At 44.4% G+C, this 25,880-nt stretch overlaps 1 protein-coding gene across 1 annotated transcript in view; it reads right to left on the reverse strand.

Moving 5' to 3' along the window:
* Positions 1-25,880, reverse strand: part of METTL16 (methyltransferase 16, RNA N6-adenosine) — a 64,726-nt gene that overhangs the window by 37,173 nt on the left and 1,673 nt on the right. Inside the window, exons 2-3 of the mRNA XM_088449454.1 lie at positions 24,364-24,498; positions 13,467-13,666 (exon numbers count right to left, since the gene is read on the reverse strand). Of these exons, the coding sequence (XP_088305580.1) occupies positions 13,467-13,666; positions 24,364-24,491 (328 nt within the window). The 5' untranslated portion in view covers positions 24,492-24,498. The remainder of the gene's footprint in view (positions 1-13,466; positions 13,667-24,363; positions 24,499-25,880) is intronic.

Below are 25,880 nucleotides of genomic sequence, written 5' to 3' on the forward strand. Positions count from 1 at the left end.
GTAGCTAAAGACAAATGACTGTTCTCAGACTAAAATGCAGCCTACATCTATACAGTGAATAGCTAGATGTGATCCTAAGGGTGTAAAGTGTTGTGCTGAATGCACTGAAAATTAAAAACCACGTGTGGGGCTTTATTTTAGAGTGAGAAAAGTGCACTATCCTACTTAATGGGGGTGTCAATAGAATGAAAATAACGGGGACTTCCAAATAAAAACAGAACTATGGAACAGTGATAACTAATACCAAAAATATAGAATGCCGAGTCAGTGACTCCTCTCACCAGCTGATCAGGAGCTTAAAACAATATTCCAATAATGTAATGTATTGCCAAGGACAGTAGTTGCTGACCAGTCTCCTTTTGGGTCTGTATGTCACAATTTCTAAAGTTACTTACAATATAATTTAAGGTGTTCCCTATTCACTGGACCACAGCACATCAGATGGCAACACAAACATTATAGAACATATGAATTCTCATCTGTATGCGGTCTAATTTTACTAAGTAGCCTATATCCACCTCAGAATGTGATACTGCAGCCCCTATAACAATACTGCAGCTCCAGCTGAATGTGCCTCTCAACATGGCCTTCTAGTAGGCTCAACGAGACAATATCAACCCCGGAGTTAAACTTGCATTATGGCTAGATAGCACATCAATGCCAGAAGACACTTTACATTCCGTCCAGATACCTTCCTATAGTGTTCATAGTACTGGGATAGGAAACTGGGACGTTTTTAAACCATTTCATGTCCTTAAAAGGAGGGCCGACTAGTAAAAGTTGAACCCTTGGGAGTAATATGGCTTCATAAGCAGTAGTACAAGAATAAAAAGTAATTTATGGGTAGCAGGATCTCCTTAAACAAGCCAAGAAATTATAGAATGTGCATCCAATGCTAGTTTTTATGAAAGTCATAAGAAGGGGGTAATCCAAACATAAGTAATGGTGCATACACACGGTCACATTTTTCGTCAGATCTGAACGATAACGATTTAAAAAAATAGTTCAATCCTTCATATCTGAATGAAAATCTGACATATCTGAATGATGGATGATGAACGATGCGCGTTCCCGATGGTCAGATAACGATATCTGACATCTGATGCGTTTGTAGTCAGACTTGGGACGATTCCATTCATTTTAATGCAGTCAAAAAACGTTCATCTGAAAGATCTGACAAATCTGACCGTGTTTATGCTCCATAACACTGTATCTTTGACCTGAAGAACGCTCAGTATAGTAAACAATACACAGTTAAAATATTAGACTTGTGTCCATTTAAGATAAAAAAGTTTAGTAAAAAAAACCAAAAAAAAAAAAACCCTTTTACAGTCCTTTTTAGATTATTTTTCCCCATCCTCTGCTGACCTACCTCTGTTGGTAGGCCATTCCCATCATGGCATCCAACTAAAGAAAAATAAGTGCATCTCAAAACGAGGACCCTGGGCCACACAAGAATCATTGCCAACTATGAGGGCGTGTGAATTTGGGTCCTGTTTTATACACTGAGGATAGGAACTTTTAATAAGCCTTGAAGAGCATTTATTCTCTTTTGAAATCCACTTACAGCAGGCTTTAAAGGATGTCCATGCATGAGTCCAGATGGTTAAATCTAATTGACTGAGGTACTAATAGAAAAGTCACCTGTGCTCAAGCATGAATATCCTTAAAACCAGGACTGTAATGGTGGAGTTTGGAACCTCTGACTTACAGTATCAGTTGTGCAAGCGGAGGATGTACACTATTACTTTCCTTTACAAATCAGTTTTCATTTACTCACTGCAGAAGGGATATCAGCTCGTAGTAGGTCATGATTAAAATAAATGTAATTATCCATATGCTTGAACTGAACTGAAGAGGGTTATAATCCAACATTTGAAGTGTCTAATTACACGAATGATTGATGGATTTAAAATAAAATAAAAAAAAAAAAAAGGTCAAGAAACGAATACATCCCATAGAACGGTTTCTGTAGAGTAATCCGTCTACATGAGCCTGAACACTTTCCTTGGATAGTGTGTCTGTGTCAGGGGATATCCCCGCTTGACTAGTCGCCCCCGCTGCATCGCTAATCAGTGTGACTGCATTAAAAGTTAATCTCTATGGTTCACAGACAGATTGAAAAGAACGTCAAATATTTGCGGACCACAACCTCGGATAGGCAGATTGGCAAGATTAAGCAAACACAGATGCCTCAAAAGGGCTAGGAAGAATAATTTTCTTTGGGCAAAGCTTATTTAATTAAGGATTTTTAGTGTTATTATTACCAGTTATTTATATAGCGCACACATATTCCTGCAGCGCTTTACAGAGAATAGTGGGCCTTCACATCAGTCCCTGCCCCAGTGGAGCTTACAATCTATGTTCCCTATCACATGCACACACACATACACACTAGGGTTAATTTTTGTTGGGAGCCAAAAAACCTACCAGCATATTTTTGGAGTGTGGGAGGAAACCGGAGTACCCGGAGGAAACCCACGCAAGCACAGGGAGAATATACAAACCCTGCACAGTTAGGGCCGTGGTGGGAATTGAACCCACGACCTCAGTGCTGTGAGGCAGTAACGCTAACCATTACACCGTCTGTGCTGCCCTGACGTGTTCATCAGACGTGAAACTTGCTGCTCCATATTTATTTATTTAAAGGCTTCAAAAAGTTCTATTTATGCAATTTATATGGTTTGTAAAGCTAAAATCAGAAATATTCCTGAAAAATTCTCACATTATTATGGTTTATTACATCATTTTACCCAAGTGTTTATGAAATAAGTGTGCATGGATTGTGTGATCCTAAATGGAAAAAGGAGAAACGTGTGTGCCCTAGTTACATTAGTGATGTAGGCAGGAGCGTAGAGGGCGGGTGAGCAGCCGTCTGTAGCTGCAGCGCTCCATCAAGTCTCCTCACACATTGACGTTCAGTTTAATTTCTATCCTGCAAGGAATAGCTGTGGGAAGCAGCAGGCAGCCAGCCAAATGGAGTAGACAAGGACAGGATCTGATGCCAGATGGAATATGTGGAGACCTCCGCCATGAAACAAAAATACTAAATAACAGCGGTGACTCCTGTCAGAATACTTTCCTAGAAAAGAGAAGTACAAATAACCAACTCTATTAACAAGCACATACATCAATAACCACTGACGCATTAAAAGCAAGACAAAAACACAAAGGGCATTATAAGCATAAAACTGAAAGTCACGTCTGAAATGCGGAAACTCTACTACAAGCCAGTAAAAAAGGTGCACGTAAAACAGATGCAAGAAAATGGAGCAATAATTAAGGCTGACAAATTTGACATTAAGGTCAGTTTAGATAGATTATGGTTTTTTAGGAAATACAGGTGCATGCAGACCCCTATAATAAAGAGGGAGAGCCAATAGAAGCGAGAGGTGCAAGGTGAGGTAGAATGAGTGATTCATATTATCTCACTATATACTGCCCACAGCGCACACATTATGCAGCACTTAACATAGATTTATCAACCATTCACGAGTCCTTGCCTTAATCGAGTTTACAATCTATATTCCCTAAGTGGAAGAAAACTGGAGTACGCGGAAAAATTCATGCAAACTCAGAGAAACATACAAACTCTACACAGATCGTGCCTTTGGTAGGAATTTAACTTATGACCTCAGGACTGAGAGGCAGTAATGCTAACCACTATGCCAACCGTACGGACCATAGGCGATAACAGTTTTTTTATTGTGCCTAACACATGAGGCAGATTCAATTAGCTGCGGGTTGAGCCGCAAGGTTTGTTCTCCTGGGTAAAATGCCCGTAACTGATCAGTTACAGAAGCTAATTAACGTGCAAGCAGTCCAGAGGCAGCAGTTTAGTTTTTCTTGCACCATCCAGAGGTGCTGTTATGTCTGCCAGCTTTAAACTTGCCATGTTTTCTGGTCCTTCCAGGACCTGGCCTCTACCCCAATGATTTTATAAATCTATAAGATCACACCTAAATAGGATTATTGGAAAATAAAACGTCAATTCTACTGAAGTGCGATACCAACACAGTTGTACTAACTAGTTAATGTACAGATGTGTCCTCATACATCTAACCTCAAAATACCAAACAGCGCTGCTTGCCTGGCGTGAGTGAACCGTCAGGGCCCGTGCTACTCTGCTAGCGTTGGGCATATCTTTTTGCAGAAAGCGAGTCAAAGTTGCAGTGTAATACGACTAGTGCTGATTAATTTGATACGCAACCCTTGTATATCTGTGTGCACCTGAGTGTATTTTAAACACAATGGAACTTGGAATGAAAAACAGGATTTTGGTACTTACCGATAAATCCCTTTCTCAGATTCCACAGGGGACACTGGAGGTTTCAAGACAATGGGGTATAGACGGTGCTAAGTGGAGCTGGCACTTTAAATCTTTTGAAGTGTGACTAGCTCCTCCCCCTCAATACCCCCCTATAAAGCACCAGTCTTAGGAAACTGTGCCAGAGGGGAGCTGAGAAAAAGACAAATGGAAGAGGAGGAGGCGAAAGTACACAAAACATTTAAAAAGGTTGAAAAAACAGAAAATACAACAAGAGACAAACAGGTCTCTAACAGTCATAACATAAAATTATCACAAGTGTGGCAGGAAGGAACAGCGCAGTGTGGGCATCGGTAAAGGGATTTATCGGTAAGTACCAAAGTCCTGTTTTCTCCTTCATCCACTAGGGGACACTGGAGGCTTCAAGACAGTGGGGAGGTCCCAGAGCTCCCATCACGGGCGCTGATAACCCTGCAAAACAGGCTGACCATACTGAGTTGCAGCGGGCGCAAACGTGTCGAATCTGTAGAAACAAAGGTATGCCGGCCTGACCAAGTAGCCGCCCGGCAAAGAGATTCCATGGAAACCCCACGAGGCACCCACTGAGCGAGTGGAATGCGCCGTGATAGAAGGTGGAGGCTCCCTAGATTAGGCCATATACGCCTGTCTGATGGTCAGAAGAATCCAGCGAGCCAGCGACTGTTTGGAAGCTGGCCAACCAGAACGAAAAAGCATCATACAAAACAAATAGTGTCTGTTTTACGTATGGCTGCAGTCCTCTCCACATAGATCTGAAGAGCCCTAACAACATCTAATGATTTCGACAAAAGTGAATCCTGTGGAAGAACCGGTACCACAATAGGTTGGTTGATGTGAAAAGCCAAAACCACCTTAGGAAGAAAATCCATTCTAGTACGGAGTTCTGCTCTTATTTCATGAAATACCAAGTATGGAGGACGACAGGATCAGTTCCCAGTTCCGACACCCTCCTGGCTGATGCCAGTGCAAGAAGAAGTGTAACGTTCCACGAAAGGTATTTTAACTCCACAGACTCCAAAGGTTTGAACAGGGAAGACCGTAAGAAGGAAAGGACTAAAACCAAGTCCCATGGAGCTGTAGGAGGAACAAAGGGTGGCTGTAACCTAAACACACCTTGCAGAAAAATCTACAAATCCGGAATCAAGGCCAATTTCTTTTGGAAGAAAACCGTGAGAGCTGAAGTTTGGACTTTCAGAGAACACAAACACAGACCTGCTGAGAGATCTGCTTGCAGAAAAAGCAGACATCTGGCTAGGTTGACTTCTGTAGGCGGAGATCCTCCAAGTTCTCACCATGAAACATAAGCCTTCCAAATACGGTGGTAATGCTTTGAAGTAACTTCTTTTCGGGCTCTGAGCATAGTAGGGCTTACCCTGAATGGGATCCTTTAAGTCTTAAGATGGCCCTTTCAACAGCCACGCCATCAAACGTAGCCGCTTTAAGTCTGGATAGACTAGACTAAAGGACCCTGAATTAATAGATCTTCTCTCAGTGGTAGGGGCCAAGGATCGTCGATCAGCAGAAGTTGAATGGAATATCAAGCTCTGCGAGGCCAGTCCAGAGCTGCCAATAGAACCTTGGCCTTCTCCCTTTTGGTGCATTGTAGGATTCGAGGGAGGGAACAGAGGGAAGAGAGAGACAAATTGGAACGGTCACGGTGCTGACAGTGTGTCCACTGCCACCGCCTGCGGGTCTCTCATCCGAGAGCAGTAGAGAGGCAGGTGATGATTTTGTCTGGATGCCATGAGGTCGACCTGCGGACCAGCTGGTTAAACACCTGAGGATGTAGTGCCCATTCCCCTGGATACACCTCCTGCTGGCTGAGGTAGTCTGTCTCCCGATTTTCGATGCCCGGAATAAAGATTGCTGAAATTGCCCTTGCAAACAATTCCGCCCAGATTAGAAGCCAGCTTACTTCCTTCATAGCCGCTCAACTTCCGGTGCCGTCTTGTCTGTTTATGTATGCCACTGTCGTGGCTTTGTCCGACTGGACCCAGACTGCTCAGCAACGCAACAGGTGATCTGCTGTCTGGATAGCGTAGAAGACTGCCTTTAATTCCAATATGTTTATTGGCAGAATTACTTCCAGTGACGTCCTTGAATCACAGCCCCCCAGAGAAGAGTCCAATCCCACACTCCGAATCTCTTTCCCTCCGTTAGGTGAACAGAGTTCAACCACCAGAGAAGGTATATCAGAGTTTTGGGACTTAACCTTACCCGTTGGTAAAGGAAAAGATGAGATCCTGTCCATTGTGAGAGGAGATCTAGCTGAAAAGTCCTGGAGTGAAAACGACCGTAAGGAATGGCCTCGAAGGTCGCCACTATATTCCCCAGGAGTCGGATGCAAACATGCACCGTCCACACCATCTCCTGAATGGAAGTTACCTTTTCCTGAGGGAGGAACACATGCTGAGACAATGTATCCATGATCACTTCCAGAAATTGTAACCTCTGTGTCGGTTGCAGATGAGACTTGGGGAAATTCAGGATCCATTCATGACGAATGAAGGTTGTGTGTCACTGTGATGTTCTGCAGTAATTGGTCCCTGGAATGTGCCTTCAGCAGTAGATCGTCCGGGTAAGGGATAATAGTGATCCTTTGTTTCCGAAGGAGACTCATCACAGCCATGACCTTTGTGAATACCCTGGGCGCTGATGATAAGCCGAAGGGTAAGGCCTGAAACTGGAAATGTGAATTCCGAACTGCGAATCTCAGAAACACCTGGTGAGGAGGCCAGATAGGGATGTGAAGGTAGGCCTCCTTGATATCTAGAGATACCATGAATTCGTCTTTCTCCAATCCCGCAATCACCGACTGAAGGGACTCCATCTTGAACTTGAAAAACTAAGTATGGATTGAGATCCTTCAAGTTCAAAAATCGGTCTGACCGAGCCGTCCGGCTTCGGAACCACGAAGAGACTGGAGTGAAAACACTTTCTGGTCCGATGTCTGGGAACTTGGACCACCACTCTCGTGGATAGAAGCTGATCTATTGCTTCTTGTAGAACGGCACTCCTGTCGCTGGAAACTGGTAAACCTGTGGTAAAGACCCGAGGTGGAGAATAAAACTGAAAGTCGAGCTTGTATCCCCGAGTGATGATACAAGATTTTCTGATATCTGCAGGACAAGGATAAAAAGATAACCGCCGGGACATCTGAAATTTTTTTATCCGGAAGTTCCCAAGCGCACGTTAGAAGAGAATCTAGCTCTTCTGAGACTGGAAAAGCAATAGCATGTCTTTGTTTCTTTAGAAAGAAAGACTGTCGAGCAGGACTTGTGTCCTCCTCTTGTATCTGCAATACCTGTTGGATTGCAGAAATTAAAGCCTCTATCCCCTCGGATACCGGCTCAGACTCCTCTTGGAGTTCTCTAGGCAAATTTGGAGCATATTCGCCTTCTTCCAAATCTGGCATATCCTCTTCCTCCGATTGGAGGACTGAGGATAATAGTTTATTTTGTGAGACCTGAGGAGAGGATCCTGTAGTGGTATGGGAAAGAGTCATGGCTTTTGAAATCCCCTCCTTGGATATAGCTAAGGACCTCGCCCATGCTGGTTCCTCTAGAGCCGCTGACCTGTAAGCCTCTCTTTGTTTGCGAGAGGCCTCCAGCTCAGCAGAGAGAGAGGACATAACGCATGTAACCTGCGCCCAAGACGTTGCTTCTGACATCCCTACAGATTGTTGTTCAGGATTACAATTGTCACACAATCGGGAGGTAGACGACTGCCCCTGTGTAAACTTAACTGCACACTTTTTGCAGGTAAATAACTTTTGAGATGCTTTTGATCTGCCAGTCTTGCTACCTACAGACCCCAAACAAACAACATAAAAGTGTAGTGAAATAAGTCAGAAGAAGAAACTGGGATACAGAGAGACAGGAGAGAGCCACACCAGCCCTTATAGCGCTCCTAGCAGTGCCAGAAAATGCTAGGCATAGAAAGAATAACCACTGATAAATAAGTAGTTACTAACCAGCCTGCCTTAGATGCTCTCCTGACCACCCTAAACCCACTGTTACTTAAAGACCAGGATTAGGTTATCCAGTTTCATGCAGCAGACGCCGATTCTTCTTTAATGGCCGCCAGCAGGCTTACAGAGAAGCCCTGGGGCCGCTGGGAGAAAGGAGCAGGGCTCTGGAGATAAGCTCCGCCCCCCGCTAGGTGCCTTATTATAATATATATGTGCAGAAAAGCCGGTGTTATTAGGAGCCTTCCTCAGCCTTACTTGTCAGCCATGCTGGAGACGCTAGTCCAGTACGTCAGCCTTCTCTGCCTGGCTGCCCTGCTAATCGGGCCAGCTGCTACTGCTGAGTACCACCTGTTGTTGGATAACCTGGCTACCCCGGGAGCCAGGTATACTTACGGAGCTGCTATGCTGCCATCAGCGGTCGTGACTGTTGGGGGTCCGCTATGCACACTACAAGCAGCGGCATCCCCTATATGGAGACTGAGGTCTCTGAAGTCGGGGACCCCAGGCGAAGTGCATGCACTTGCGAGCGGGTCCCACCAGCAGCTCCCACGGTGCAGACAGGCAGTGCAGCTACAGCCTGTCTGTCCTCAATGCTTTTATTGTTTAAAATTTCCTAAATCCTGAGGAGGAGTGTAAAACACGTCCAGCTCCCCTCGGGCACAAACTTAAGACTGGGGCTTATAGGGGGGGTATAGAGGGGGAGGAGCTAGTCACACTTTAAATCTTTTGAAGTGCCAGCTCCACTTAACACAGTCTATACCCCACTGTCTTCAAGCCTCCAGTGCCCCTAGTGGATGAAGGAGAAAAAGCTGCGGCCACTACATTGTAGCACTTCGTATACAGATTGAGAGAGGGAAATTAATTTGTTATAGACAGCCCCTGCTGGGCGTCTATACTGATAGTCTCCCAACGGAACAATTCAAAGGTTTCACCGTTCAGGCGCCCATTAGTATTTTTCACGGCCACAAGCACCGGGTTCAGCCGTGCACAATGGCTAAACCAGTCTAAAGAGGAGGTTAGGTCACCCAAAAAATGGACACATTTCTTCTCGCACTTCAGGAGGCCCCTGCGGCTTTAGGCATTTGAACGGAGCAACAATTGCATTACTCCGTCTGGCGCCTATTAGAATAGACACTCAGCAGAAGTCATCTTTAACAACTGAATTCTCCCAGAGACTCAGTCGCACACAGATATACAAGTATTGCATATCAAATTAAACAGCACAGTCTGCTGGGGCATCCTAGTTGCATTAAATTGCGACTTAGTTGCATTTACAGCAAAAACTACATAAAAAAAAAAAAAAAAAAAAAAAAAAAAAGACGCCCAGCGCTAGCAGTCTCTCAGCGGGGCTCTTTAGACACAAACAAAAATAAGTTTTATACAGTCATCCCTTAAAAAGTACAGAAGAAAAAAAAAATAATAATATGCAGCTTAAATTCTTTTATGTGGCCCCATTAAAACACTGTTTCCGTGACGTGCTATTTACAACAAGGTTGCTTGGCCCCTTGATAATTCCTGTGTTTTTGCACCTGAAGGGCAGAGCTATGCAGATGGCTACAAAATTGCATGATGACCTCCAGCCCGGCGCCGCAGGGAGGCTCGAAGCCGGACGCCCGCTGAGATGTTACCAGCGGGCGCCCGGCTCCTTCCCTGCAGCGCCGCGTTAGCCGGAGGCTGGAGTTCTCTTCTGAACTCCAGCTTCCGGCTCTCTCCATGTGCACTATGGGAGAGACGTCATGACGTCTCTCCCATAGTTCTGAGGAGCAGCCGGGCAGACAGGAAGGCGGCGGATGCAGGAGCAGGGATTAAGGTAAGTGGGTTTTTATTGTACAAGTGGCACTACAGGGGCATAACTATGGGGGCACTACTACAGGGGCATTATATGGGGGCACTACTATAGGATTTCCTTCCTTTCAAATCAAGAGGGTAATGTCGGCGTATCTAAATATATTTTGTGGTAAAAGGTAAAAAAAAGTTCCCTGACCCCTGCAATAGAAGGAATATTGGTGTTATTTCTCTGCTCCCACTTCTTGTCATGTTTGAGGCTAGGTGTTCATAAGACGTACAGGTTTTTAATTTTTTTTAAATTATTGTTTACAATATAAAAGTAAAAGAAACGGAAACCTTATTCCGCCACGCCATGACCTTGTTATAGGACAGATCTATAAAAACAACTGTCCTGAGCTTAGAGAACAGATCAATAATATTAGAATTGTTCATTGTGGAGTCCGATATTTTAGTGGACAGGACTTCATTAATTTATTATTAGACACAATAAATGTGGTGGCAGAACCCTTCTGATAGTGAAGCCAATACCACCCAGCACTCACCACAGACACACAATCTGGAACAGTTTCACACATGGCTACTTGTGCTAAAGGCGACGGGCCACAGACTCTCCCCTATGGTTCATACCATTGCCTCGATGGAGTCAGTGAACTGTGATCTGGCAGGTTTGGAGGCAGAATATACATCAGAGCACACTGTAAGATTATACTAATCAATCTACAGCACTGTGTGTTCCTCTCATTTCTACAGCTTTAATATAGCTTTTAGGTCATTACACATTTTGATGCTGAAGTAGAAAAGTAGGAACAATGAAAAGAAAGCCTAGCTATAAAATATACCAAAGTTAAGTCATTTAAATAAGGTTTGCCTCATATCCAGGTGTGTTTGACCTTTACTGACGGATTTCCATTTTAAGGACTATATTTACGAAGCGTCGGCTTACTTTTCGGCAAGTTGGAGCTAAAAATTAAAGCGGCACTAACTTTCAGTGTAAAACCCTGCGTGCTTTTTTTTTTTTTTTAATGCTGAATTTAATACTGTGCGGCGTGTGTTTATGTCGGCATTCCGTGCACTTCAGCATGTGACTTATTAATATTTGATGTGTCTTTTAGCTCAGAGCATTGTTCTATGGTCCTTGTAGACATGCAGGTAGTTTAAGGTCTACGTAACAGGTACTTGTTGCCCTCGGCGAAACAAATATTGTTAAAAAAAAAAAAGCAGTATAATTGGAGTGTTACTGGTGTAGTTAGGTTTGCTGTATTTTTCATTTCATAATGTCATGTGCCCACTAGATAATGCAAGTACGGACTAAAGCTTATGTCTCACAAAAAAGGACCCATGGGAAATATAGTCAGTGATCCATTTACTGAGGACATGGTAAAAGGAAACTTTGTGAACAAGCCCTTAAGCTTAATATACCGTATAATAAATATATTTATCTTCATGTGGGCATATCATGGACTAGAAACCATTTTGATGCAGCCATATCATCAATTAGAAGAGCACAACTGTCGAGTCAACAAAAACAACAAAGATCTGCAGGATGGTCTTGCAGCAGATGGTGAGCAAAGATAAGGAATAGCTGCTCAGCGGGAAGTCGCGTGTGAACAAGACGGCCACCACAGCGGGAAGGTAACATCGCTAAACAGGTCAGGCACATGAGCAACTCATAACTCAACACAGGACTTATCACCTACAAACGGAATTGTGGGATAAAGCAATATTCATGATACTGCAGTCTATCAACTTTCTAACAACATTGAGACATTACTATTAAACAGCTGGTGGAATCTCAATAATGTATTTCCTTTTAATTCATATACTTTTAGTGACAAGAATTTTATTTGCATTCCAATATAACTTTATCGACAGCCATTCTGCAAAAGAAAGGACAGATATCACCTACAATAAGAATCTTAAGGCAGCATTGCTCACCTTATATGAAATAAAAAGGTTCTCTACCTTTGTAGTACCTACAAATGATCTAGTGCAGGCATGTCAAACTCAAAATACCAACCGGGCCGAATATTCAAGGTCTAAGTATGTGGGCCGCAAGAATATATTAAAAAAAAAAAAAAAAGTCATGCAATTTTGAAAGGGTTATTAACAAAAACCAATGCAGTGCCCCCAGTAGTAGTGCCCCTTATGCAATGCCCCCTGTATTAGAGCCCCTTATGTAATGCCACTGTAGTTGTGCCCATTATGCAGTGCCCCCTTTATAAGAGCTCCTTATACAATGTCCCCTGTATTAGAGCCCCTTACGCAGTAGTGCCTCCAGTAGTGTCCATTATGTAGTGCCCCTTATTCAATGCCCCCTGTATTAGAGCCCCTTACGCAGTGCCCCCAGTAGTGTTCATTATGTAGTGCCCCTTATTAAATGCCCCCTGTATTAGAGCCTCTTACGCAGTCCCCCTAGTAGTGTCCATTATGCAGTGCCCCCTGCATAAGAGCCCCTTATGCAGTGCCCCCCTTTATAAGAGCTCCTTATGCAATGCCCCCTGTATTAGAGCCCCTTAGGCAGTGCCCCCATTAATGGCCCTGGTAGTGCCACCAGTAAAGCCCCTTATGCTGTGCCCCCTCCCAGTAAAGAACAGGCCCCACGTACCTCTCTTCACGCTTGGCACCGCTCTCACGTAGACACCAGCTGCTCACTGGATCTAACTAGATCCAGCAGGGCAGGCCGCTCACATCGCTGGTGACGTCACCTGCGAACTGCATCACTGGGAAGGCTGGCCTCTGAAGCGATCAGAGATTTCTCTGATCGCTTCAGAGACCAGCGTTCCAAGTTTAAACACAAATATTAAGAGGCTCAGCCACCCCTGCCGCGATCGGAGCTGAGCTCCGATTGCTGCAGGGGTGACTGGGTCGCATAATATATGTATTTGGGCCCACAAGGTTGGGCCACATAAAACACTTCTTTGGGCTGCATGTGGGTTTGACATGCCTGATCTAGTGAGACCGTATCAAAAAATACAATGCCATACCCCATTTCTCCATGTATTTCTGCAAGAGCATCTCCAACACCTTCAAACGGACAAAGCTGGATTTAGCAAAACTGACCCCAAATATAACACAGATCACTCACTATGTTTACAGTATCAAAATTAAAATGGCAGTAATAAACCAGGCTTCATTAACTCTTTTCCTGTCTATGGCATAGGAGAGACAGACAACAGCAATATGAGTAGAACAGTGTCTCGTTCCTCAGTTATGTCCCTGGTTTCCAGTGCATGTACACGAATATTGCTTCAGCCCATATAGTTGTTTCCAGCAGGCTTTAAAATGTTCTATATAAGTAATATGTTCACAGAATGGATTTCCATATGTACTTGGTGGATGCTAAAAATACTTTTGAAACACTGTAAATGACATACGAGTCAGCATTAATGCTGCCAATATTACCTATGTCGATCCCGCGTTGGACTGTAGCTTTGCCAGAATCATGGTAACTGATCAGATCTTCTACCCAGTGAATATAGTTTAGCCGCAGGGGCACAGTGGGGATGAGTCTCTCCAGGGGGATGTCAATGCTTAGCCCAAAGTCTTCCTTCAGGAGGGTACAAGTCAAGGCACGGACGGCTTCAGGGTCTTTGAAATTCAAGCTATACCCAAACAAAGAAAATAATACTATGTATCACTAATGTTTGTCTGGTATGGAAACAATAAGTACATGATGATAAAAGTGGGAAGGGGAGACCAGATAAACCAAAGACATGAGTTGCTCAGTAAACTAGACAGGTGACATGGTATGCTAAAGTGTGATACAACACGGAGTTAAAGGGGAAAACTGTAATGCTGCCCATCCATTAGAAGACCATAGAAACGACAGCACGATTACGACATTCGTGCAGTCGTTTCTATGTCTGTGATAAGCCTACACTGAACAAGCAGTCATTCAGTGCAGGCTCATCAATTATCTGGCAACATGCTGAACCTGACATTATCTTAAGGTTGACCAGCATGTTGGAAAGATGATAGATGTCTAAACGACCAGCGGGCACGCGCATCACTGGTCGTTTTAGACATTTTTGCAAATGATTTGCAAATGATTGAATGATCGTTATCGTTCAACTTAATCGTCTAGTGGATGGGCAGCATTATCTTGTGACATGTCATGGGGCAATATATATCTGCTGCACCGAGGGCCCAAATATTTGACTTTCTAAAGCAATGACATTTTGGTCCATAAATGTCTGTTACTGTGCTGCATACTACCCTACTCCAGAAATTAATCTTTTATTGCCGCCAAATACACTCTCTTTGTACTTTGTGTGCTTATGATCACCTATCAAACAGCAGCAACATGTGATGGAATCTGACAGATATGATGTCGTCATTAACATTTGGTAGCATTCATTAAAGATAGACATGTGTTTTACTGTTTATAGTACATAGCATTGTTACATATTCCTTAACATATTATTTTGTTGAAATATACACACCACACGCATTATATTCACATGACAATGAAGGATGTGTTTCCAATCAAATATGCTGCCACAGTGGTTTGTATTGTGGTATCACGGCTCTGGTGTCAGGAGTTTAATTCCCCCAAAAAGGCTCCTATCTGTTCACTTAATATGTTTTCCCCATGGGTTTAGACTATGGGCCTAATTCAGAGCCGGACACTATTTGCACTCGCTCGTTCAGAAAAAGGGGCCGGCTATTTAAATTGAGCGCTCGCTCTTTGTGGTCTGTTGACGCCTCTATATCTGAGCGAGCGAACGAAACATGCGCTCGCTATTTTGTAAAGACGCCCCCTGGTGGCTCGCATCATATGTCAACCCCGCTATTTATTTGATTAATCGAGTACATCGAAAGGCATCTGAACTGCTCGCAGTGCTTGTGGTAGGTTTATACTACCGCAATCATGCAAACAGTTCAGGCTAAGAGACAACCAAGTGACGTGGTCGATGACGCTGCTTTGTTAATTATGCACTCCCATTAAACGCCCGTTTTGACCATTTGGCACGCCTGCGTTCGGATCTCCACTCCCCGTTTTCAAGCACCTTCCCCTGTTACCACCCACAAACGCCTCATCCTGTCACTCAAATTAGCTGGCGTCCAGTGTCTCTTGTGGAATCTGAGAAAGAGATTTAATGATAAGTACCAAAATCCTGTTTTCTTCTTCATACACTAGGGGCCACTTGAGCCTCAGTATAATGGAGACGTCCCAGAGCTCCCATCGCGGACGGGAGAGTGCCGAGAACCCTGCAGAACTGATCGGCCAAACTGCGAGACAGAGGCCGCGAAAGTGTCAAAACGGTAAAACTTTACAAAAAGTATGTCGGCCTGACCACGTGGCCGCTCAACAAAGCTGCGCAAGTGAAACTCCGCGGGCAGCTGCCCACGAAGGACCCACTGAGCGCGTGCAATGCGCTGTACTAGAGCCAGGTTGTTTAGAGGCGGCCAGATAGGCCTGTCTGATGGTCAGACGAATCAAATGGGCAACAGTCTGTTTTGAAGCCGGCCAAACCGGGACGAGCAAGATCATATCGAACAAAAAGCAAATCCGTCTTCTGGAGGGATGCTGTTCTATCAACACAGTTCCGAAAAGCTCTGACCACGTCTAAGGATCTGGAGGCCTGAGAATCATCCTTCAACACTGGAACCACAATTGGTTAGTTAATGTGAAACGCAGACACCACCTTAGGAAGAAAAGGCATCTGCATACGAAGCTCAGCCCTGTCCTCATGAAAAATAAGGTAAGGAGGATGACAGGAATGAGCCCCGAGCTCTGAAACACGCCGAGCAGAGGCAAGCACCAAAAGAATAACCACCTTCCAAGATAAATATTTAAACTCTACAGTCTGTAAAGGCTCAAAAAGGGAAGACTGTAGGAACAAAAGAACCAAATCCAAGTCCCACGGGGCCGTTGGAGGGATAAATGGAGGTTGTAATCTGATGACTCCTTGCAGAAAATTCTGAACATCCGACAATAAAGCCAATTTCCTCTGAAAGAAAATGGAAAGAGCCGAAACTGGAAACTTCAGAGATCCAAGATGAAGGCCCGCAGAAAATCCGACCTGCAGAAAAAGCTGAAACCTGGACATCCTGAATTCTGTTGGAGACGAGTCCCGGCGTTCGCACCAGGAAACATAGGCCTTCCAAATTCGGTAATAATATTTGGAAGTGATTTCCTTCCTTGCCCGAAGCATAGTAGGAATCACAATAGAAGTAATCCCTTTCTCAAGATAGCCCTTTCAACAGCCATGCTGTCAAACGAAGCCGCTTTAAGTCCTGATAGATACAGTCAGGTGCATAAATATTGGGACATTGACAGAATTTTCAGTTTGGCCTCTATTCGCCACCACAATGGCTTTGAAATGAAACAAACAAAATGTGCTTTAACTGCAGACTTTCAGATTTAATTTGAGGGTAATTACATCCAAATCAGGTGAACGGTGTAGGAATTACAACGCTTTCTATATGTGCCTCCCACTTTTTAAGGGGCCAAAAGTAATGGGACTATCTACTCAAAAGCTATTTCATGGACAGGTGTGGGCTATTCCCTCATTATTTCATTATCAATTAAGCAGGTAAAAGGTCTGGAGTAGATTCTACGTGTGACATTTGCATTTGGAATCAGTTGCTGTCGACTTTCAATATGAGATCCAAAGAGCTGTCACTATCAGTGAAGCAAGCCATCATTAGGCAGAAAAATCAAAACAAACCCATCAGAGAGATAGCAAAAACATTAGGTGTGGTCAAAACAACTGTTTGGAACATTCTTAAAAAGAAAGAATGCACTGGAGAGCTCAGCAACACCAAAAGACCAGGAAGACCACAGAAAACAACTGTGGTGGATGACAGAAGAATTATTTCCCTGGTGAAGAAAACCCCCTTCACAACAGTTGGCCAAATCAAGAACACTCTCCAGGAGGTAGGAGGGTTCACCACAAGATGTAAACCATTGGTGAGCCACAAAAACAGGAAGACCAGATTAGAGTTTGCAAAACAACATCTAAAAAAGCTATTACAGTTCTGGAACAACATCCTATGGACAGATGAGACAAAGATCAACTTGTACCAGAGTGATGGGAAGAGAAGAGTATGGAGAAGGAAAGGAACTGCTCATGATCCAAAACATACCACCTCATCAGTGAAGCATGGTGGTGGTAGTGTCATGGCGTGGGCATGTATGGCTGCCAATGGAACCGGTTCCCTTGTATTTATTGATGATGTGACTGCTGACAAAAGCAGCAGAATGAATTCTGAAGTGTTTCGAGCAATATTATATGCTCATATTCAGTTAAATGCTTCAGAACTCACTGGACGGCGCTTCACAGTGCAGATGGACAATGACCCGAAGCATACTGCAAAAGCAACCAAAGAGTTTTTTAAGGCTATAAAGTGGAATATTATGCAATGGCCAAGTCAATCCCCTGACCTGAATCCGATTGAGCATGCATTTCACTTGAAGAAGACAAAACTGAAGGGAAAATGCCCCAAGAACAAGCAGGAACTGTAGACATTTGCAGTAGAGGCCTGGCAGAGCATCACCAGGGATGAAACCCTGCGTTTGGTGATGTCTATGCGTTCCAGACTTCAGGCTGTAATTGCCTGCAAAGGATTTGCAACAAAGTATTCAAAAGTGAAAGTTAGATTTAGGATTGTTTAGTTTGTCCCACTACTTTTGGCCCCTTAAAAAGTGGGAGGCACATATAGAAACCGTTGTAATTCCTACACCGTTCACCTGATTTGGATGTAATTACCCTCAAATTAAATCTGAAAGTCTGCAGTTAAAGCATATCTTGTTTGTTTCATTTCGAAGCCATTGTGGTGGTGAACAGAGGCCAAAATATGAACATTCTGTCAATGTCCCAATATTTATGCACCTGACTGTAAATGGACCTTGCTGCAGAAGATCTTCTTGCAGAGGGATAGGCCACAAGTCATCTATCAGCAGTCGACAGAGATTGGAATACCACGCCCGTCTGGGCCAATCCGGAGCCACCAAGAGTACCTTGGTCTTTCCTATTTTGACCCGTTGAAGACGAGGAGGAAGGAGTGGGATCGGTGGAAATAGGTAAGCAAACTGGAACCGCCAAGGTGTTGTTAGAGGATCCACTGCCATCGTCTGTGGGTCTCTTGTTCGCGAGCAGTAAAACGGTAGTTGATGGTTTAATCTTGACGCCATGAGGTCCACTTGAGAAAGCCCCCAATGCTGAACCAGTTGATGGACCATCTGAGGGTTGAGGGCCCATTCCCCCAGATGAATGTCCTGGCGACTGAGGTAGTCGGCCTCCCAATTTTCCACCCCTGGTATGAAAATTGCAGATATTGCCACTGCAAATTCCTCTGCCCAGAGGAGAATGCGGCTTACCTCCCTCATGGCTGCTCGACTTCTGGTACCGCCTTGTTTATGTACGCCACAGGCGTGGCTTTGTCTGACTGCACTCTGATTGCGTGACCCAGCAACAAAGGATGTGCTAACTGTAGAGCATAGAACACTGCCCTTAATTCCAGAATGTTTATGGGCAGCACCGCCTCCAGCTGAGTTCATCGGCCTTTGAAGTGTCTTCCCAGAGTCACTGCCCCCCACCCTCTGAGGCTTGCATCCGTGGTTAGGAGAATCCAATACCACACTCCGAACCGCTTGCCTGCCAATAGTTAGAGAGGAAATCAGCCACCAAAGGAGCGATGTTCGAGTCCTGGGTGCCAATTGCACTAGTTGGTGAATAAAAAGATGGGACCCCGACCACTGAGAGAGGAGGTTCAGTTGGAATGGAACCTTCCATACGGCATGGACTCGAAGGCTGCAACCAATTTCCCGAGTAGTCGTATGCACAGGTGCACTGACACTCAGCGATGACGAAGAATCAGTCGAACCATCTGTTGTATGGAGGTGACCTTTTCCTGAGGAAAGAACACCTTCTGTTCCACATTGTCTAAAATCATTCACAGAAATAGAAGTCGCTGAGTAGGTTGCAGATGTGATTTCGAGAAATTCATTATCAAACCGTGTCATAAGAGGAGACTGTGGGTTACCTGTATGTCTTGTAACAATTGAGTTACTGATGAAGCCTTCAGGAGTAGATCGTCCAAATAAGGAACGATGGTAATACCTTGAATCCGAGGAAGGGCCATCATCACAGCCATGACCATTGTGAAAACTCTTGGAGCCGAAGAAAGACCGAAAGGCAAGGCCTGAAATTGAAAATTACAGTTTTGCACCGCAAAACGAAGGAATGCCTGATGAGGAGGCCAAATGGAAATGTGGAGGTAGGCATCCTTTATGTCCAAAGGCACCAGAAACTCGTCCTTCTCGAGGCCCGCAATAACAGACTGGAGAGACTCCATCTTGAACTTGAAGGCAAGCAGATACGGATTGAGATTCTTCAGGTTCAGAATGGGTCTCACCGACCCGTCCGGCTTGGGAACCACAAACAAACTGGCGTAAAATTCCTGTCCTCGCTGATGGATTGGTACATGTACCAACACTCGAGAAAACAGAAGTTTGACTATAGCCTCCTGAACTACAATCCTGAGCAAGAAATCAAACTTCAACCCTTGAATAATGATGTTCCGGACCCAGGCGTCCTGACAAGATTCGATCCATGCGTCTTTGAAATCTTGAAGACGAGCTCCCACCCTGGGGTCCCCCAGGTGAGAGGAAAGTGCATCATGCAGCGGGCTTGGCTGATGTCAACGTTCTGGTGAGACGAAGATGCAGTGGCTCTACCTCTACCTCTGGCGCCACTGGTAATAGAAGGACCTCCTCTGGAACGTCCCCTAAATCTTCCAGTGGCATGAAAGGACCAAAAAGATGGTCCTGCAGAGGGTTTCCGAGGAGGCGGAGCAGTAGATGGGAGATAAGTCGACTTACCTGCTGTAGCCTGAGAGATCCACTTATCCAGTTCAGACCACAACAGAACTTCCCCCGTAAATGGGAGAGCCTCCACAGCTCTCTTAGATTCCGCATTAGCCTGCCATTGCCGCAGCCAAAGAGCTTTGCGGGCCGAAATCGCCAGGGCTGAGGATCTTGAGGAAAGATTACATACATCTTTGGATGCTTCCCCGAGAAAAGCAGCTGATTCAGCAATCTGTTCCACCAGGGGAATAAGATCCTCAGACGAGATTCCAGACTGCAACCCATCAGAAAGCGGTGTAGCCCATGCTTCAACAGCCTTATTGACCCAGCAGCTGACTAGCGCCGGGCGAAGGGTTACCCCGGCTACTGTGTACATGGACTTTAAATGTATTTTCCAACTTCCTGTCAGAAGATTCCTTTAAGGAAACGGCTCCTGGAACCGGGAGTACCGTCTTATTGGACAACAGAGACACTGAGTGATCAACTGAAGGTGGAGTCTCACAAAATTTCCTGCTATCTGTAGAAAAAGGATAATGAGATAAAATCTTACGAGATACTTGGAACTTTTTATCCGGGTGTTTCCATGCAGATGTAAAGATTTCATCCAACTCCTCAGACACTGGAAAGGTAGCCGCCTGTCTTTTGTTAAAGATAGACTGCCTAGTAGAAACTGAATCTATGTCCTCAACATGCAACACTTGGCGGATAGCTGAGATCAACGCCTCTACCCCGAGATAAAGGTTCCGTCTTCTCTGGAGCCTGAATCTCCTCTGTTTCCTGAAACTCACCCTCTAGAGCCGGCATATCCTCATCTTCCGAATCATCCCATCTAAGGGGATTCGGAATCAGTCTCTTAGTCGGAACATTTGAGGACGAGGTCGCGGAAGGTAGCTGTGTCGTGGTTCTTGTGAGACCTTCTACAGATTTGGCTAAAGAACGAGCCCAATCTGGTTCAGGTAATTGATTATAATGTGTCTGCGCTTAGCATGAGTGGTAACCCCTATTTAAGATGTTATGTCAGTGAACCAATCCCTGGCATGTAATAGTCTCACACAGGTAGTGCTAAGCGCAGACACATTATACAATTTCTAAGCACTACAAGAGATTTGGGTCATCTCTGGTGTCAGCAGCTAGCAATATCCAAGAGAAAGCACAGGTTCTTATTCTAGCTTTTATGGTTCAGGTAATGCAGATGCCTGAGATCTGGAAACCTCTCTCTCCCTGCGCGATGCTTCCAGATCCTCAGACAAATGAGACATAACTGACGTAAATTGTTCAGCCCAAGTAGGTTGTTGCTGAAGTGATCCAGGAGTCAGACTCTGAAACACATTTGTCACACAACAGGGAACTAGAAGTCTTCCCCTGTGTAAATTTCTCTGTGCAATTCTTGCAGGAAAACAACTTTTGAGCAGCCTTAGACCCTTTAAGTCATTTTAGCCACAGCACTGACACACACACAGAGTGACAGTACAGTGTAGACAAGGAGACTGTTGGGAGGAATATTAAGGAGAAGGGCATGGAGGGAGTGGAGCCAACCCTGCCCAACCAGCGCTGTTTTAGCAACCTAAAATGCTGAAACCACACAGAATTGTTATAAGACTGTGCTCCTGTATTAGCCAAACCCCACTGTACACTCACGTAACCTGGGTATGGCCAGACAGTCTCCACGCTATGTATGGCAAACAGCGGCAGCTCTCTAATATGACCCCCAGCTTCTCTTTGGAAGCATCGGGGCAGCTGGGAGGCAGAAGCAGAACTTCCGTTAGGCTCCGCCCCTCCATTACGGCGCTGGATTGGAGCGCTGAGCGGGCTGCGAATCCAAGTCCCCACCTAATGTTCTCCTGACAACCCTGCTACTCAGGGTGCCAGTTTCACTTACCTTGTCCACTGCCGATTGTTGCCGGTGCGGGGAGGCTAACGGGGGACTGAGACAAGCGCCGCATGCAGCTTGTATAGGAACCCCCAGAGACAGTGGTCTCTTTAGCTGAAGACCCCAGCACACACTGCATGCAGCTGCGGTGGGGTCTCCCCGGCAGCTCCAACACTGCAGACAGACAGGGGCAGGAAGCGGTCTGTCTGATCCTCGTGCTGATCGAGGAGTCTAAGTTTAACAAGAAGAGCCCTGAAGGAGAGTACCAGCTCCATTGGGGACAAAATAAAGACTGAACTGTAGGGGGATAGAGGGGGAGGAGCTAGCTTCCATTCTAAATTCTTAAAGTGCCAGCTCCCGGTTATCTCCCATCTATACCCCATTATACTGAGGCTCCAGTGTCCCCTAGTGGATGAAGGAGAAATATTCCTAGCAACAATGGTAAAAGCAAAGTCCTACAACTGCAATTAAGTACAGTTATTACGCAGCAGGGACTGGTGTAGAGTTGAACCCACCCATTCACGGTGGGTATCTTGTGTTTTTGCACTGAGCATATGCCGGAACCAAGCATATGCAGCAACGATTGCTGCAGAGAAATATGGAAACCAGTGACATAGCCAGCAGGAACAAATACTCCCTGTAAAATACATCTTAGCTTACTTAGCGCCTTCTAAGAGCAATATCTATGTGAAGTGCCCACATAGATATCGCACTGCAAATGCAAATGCCCAATCCGTGATCTGACAACAGCCTTGAGTACAGCAGCTTTTGGCTTCTCTGGATCACGGCCAATGCTTACTGAACTCACTTCAAAACCTGGCTATACCACTGCCTTGATTGCATGATGTAACCTAAAGTTACCAGTCACCAATGTAATACTAAATACACATGAAAAACACATGCAGCTCTGCAATTTGTGTGTCTGCAAAAATAAAAAAAGTTTCACCTAGCAACCAAACTTCTTTTTATTTCCACACACTGGTATTTGTCTCTTAAAATTACTATATGAAACAGCGCTGGTATGAAAGTGTATGGGAAATGCACCGTTAAAAATAAATAAAATATATATTGGATAAAAACAATAAATTAGACGAGAATGGAACAAAACTTGGAGAATAAAGATAATTGGAGCAAGGGAAGGAAAGGAGGGAGGTGGGTGAAGAGGAGAGGAATACAATAGGGATAAGTGGAAAAGGTAACAACAAAGATGGCATAAACAGTTTTAATGTTTATAGTCTTAATAGACTAGTTTGGGGGTGTGCCGGTATGCAGTATTGATCCCGCAATGGGATCCGATGTAATATCGTCACAGTTCCATCTAACTAACCCCATCTATCCTGGCCTTAGCGTTGACTCAGCTACAGACTGCCGTCAGAGCCGCGACCACGTGTTGTGCCGGGTTGGCGCCGCTTGATTATGTAGGACGCCGGGCGGTGTAGACGGACTAGTAGCGGTAATTGCTTCACTGCACACTGGACACTTCATCCAACTCTCCAACACGTTTCGGATCTCAGCAGAATTCAAGAAGATAGTCATGATGCAGATGTTCCCTCGCTTTCACACAGCGCAGCACACGCAGCATAACACCGGGTCACTCTTTAGGGAGCCAGCACTGTTCACGCATGAGTCACATTACATATTACATCGGATCCCATTGCGGGATCAATACTGCATACCGTCACACCCCCAAACTAGTCTATTAAGACTATAAACATTAAAACTGTTTATGCCATCTTTCTTGTTACCTTTTCCACTTATCCCTATTGTATTCCTCTCCTCTTCATCCACCTCCCTCCTTTCCTTCCCTTGCTCCAATTATCTTTATTCTCCAAGTTTTGTTCCATTCTCTTAATTTTATTTATTTTTTACGGTGTATTTCCCATACACTTTCATACCAGCGCTCATACTTTGACAACTTTCATTTCATCCTCAACAACTGAGCTGCGTAAAAACAAGCGCAAAAAAACACTCTATCCCCATTATATGAAACTAGTGTTGACATGTTGCTTATGTCTTTTTCTCGTTGATATCAGTCTCAAGTTCTGGCATTTGGGGCGTTGTGTCAGAAATATATTCCCCTAAACCCAGATAATCTCCTTTTTGCCGGAAACACCAGAGATCGGCAACATGGTAACTACATCTCATCGCAATGTCGCCAATGAGAAAGGGGACCATCCCATAGTAGGTCAAAAACGGCATGCCAACATGCTAATAAATGGGATTTAAATAATTGTAACAGTGTTGGCTTTACAACTTCAAACATGTAGCTTTACCACATGTTTGAAGTTGTCACGCTAATACAGTTTGCATGCATTCACTTGCATTATTGGCATGCAGTCTTCGACCTACCATGGTCCCCATTCTCACTGCTGAGCTATTGATTGGCGACAATACATACCGATCTCCCAGTGATCATGTCACTGTATTTCCCTGCCAGTAATGAAGGACACACTGTGATGAATGGGGGTGGAGATCCCTAGGACACAGCTTTCCCTACATGACTAATTTAATTATAAACACCTCCCTTAGAGAATTTGTTATGTCACATATTGCATACCCCTGGGGACACTAGGACCTCAGTGTGAGAAATGCTGCAGTATATAACAAAGGCTTACCTCACTCTTCCAGACAGATTCACATTTACGTGCTGTTTAAACTCTGGGTACTTGGAAGCCAAATAGGCAAAGTCTGGGGGCTTGTCCTTATAGCGATTTCTTGGGTGCATAGCTTTATTAAGGGCCATTCCTCATCTGAAATGACAACAGCAGATGCGAGAAGAACTGCAATGAATGGTAGTGCGGCACTGGACCACTTTAAAGTACGTGAATCTGCATTGCCTACATACAGTATGTAAGTAACAACTCTAGGTTAAAAAAAAAAAAAAAGTCAGGCACTAATTGAAAATGTGATATAAATAAATATTTAGTAGCAGGAACACTCAGAGAGCATGTGTGGGCTTCCAGAACTTGCAACCAAGCAAAATAATAAATCTCTGAAAAAAAAGTTGCACTAGTAATATCAAAGGTATATATATATTTATGGTTCATCATTGCAGAAAAAAAATCAAGACGACGTCTTTGATAAATCGATTATAAAAATGTTTATGTATTAAAATGTATCAGCAAACATACCAATAAAAGAAACAATATATTGTGCATATATCATATCAATTAAGGCAAATAATCAGCCCACTTAAAATGTATAAGAAATATATCCAATGCATAGGGAATAAAAATGAGTGCTATACTGCCAGTTCATACAGTCATGACTGATACTGCGGTGAAATAGTTCGTACCAGTGATCTCTGAATCCACAAGATGCTCAGGTGTTTAATTGATCAGTGGTATCCCGGCTTTTCATACACACCTCCTCATGTGTGCAACAATAGAGAATATATAATATTGAATCTTACCATATGTGCATGGACAATGGAGAATTGTGTAGCTCTTGCTTCTGGGTGATTGCTGAGCTTGCACCACCTTATTCAGTGTCCAACAGGTGATCCGTGCGGCTTCTTTCACAAAGCCACCTGTGAGCTTACAGCTGAACTCTCCAAATGCAGCTACACTGCTCCCGTCCAGCACCTCCAGTGTTTATACAGGCAGTCACAGATATTACAGATCACACTAATGGCCTGTACACACGGTACGATAAGCTGTCATATTTCAATGATAACAATCCTATTGTTAAAATCTGAAAGTTTCTGTGCCCTAACGACCATACGATGGACAATGCGCGTCCAAATATGGCCGTTGACAACGAACTACAGTTGTCTGTGCAAGCAGGCAGACCTGGTCGATATTGACCAGGTTAGCCCGTTTACTATAGGGACCCGCGATCAACGTTATAGTAGTGGGAGGTATGCTGCAGGTGCTGAATGCTCGATCCAGCACATGCAGAACGATTGTCTGATCGTTATCTGATCGTTGCTGTCGTACCGTGTGTACGCAGCGTAATCATCCACCGCAGTATGAATATCCAGCATTTAGCACAAAGCATTTAGCAGGTACAGTCCTGACGCGTTTCACTTCAAAATCAGAAGCTTTATCAGAGTCATGAACTGGCAGTCTAGCACTATTTTTTCTCTCTATGCATTGGATATATTTCTTATACATTTTATGTGGGCTGATTA

The sequence above is a fragment of the Taudactylus pleione genome, unplaced genomic scaffold (genome assembly GCF_031769625.1).
Source record: "Taudactylus pleione unplaced genomic scaffold, aTauple2 ptg000485l, whole genome shotgun sequence".
NCBI lineage: Eukaryota > Metazoa > Chordata > Amphibia > Anura > Myobatrachidae > Taudactylus > Taudactylus pleione.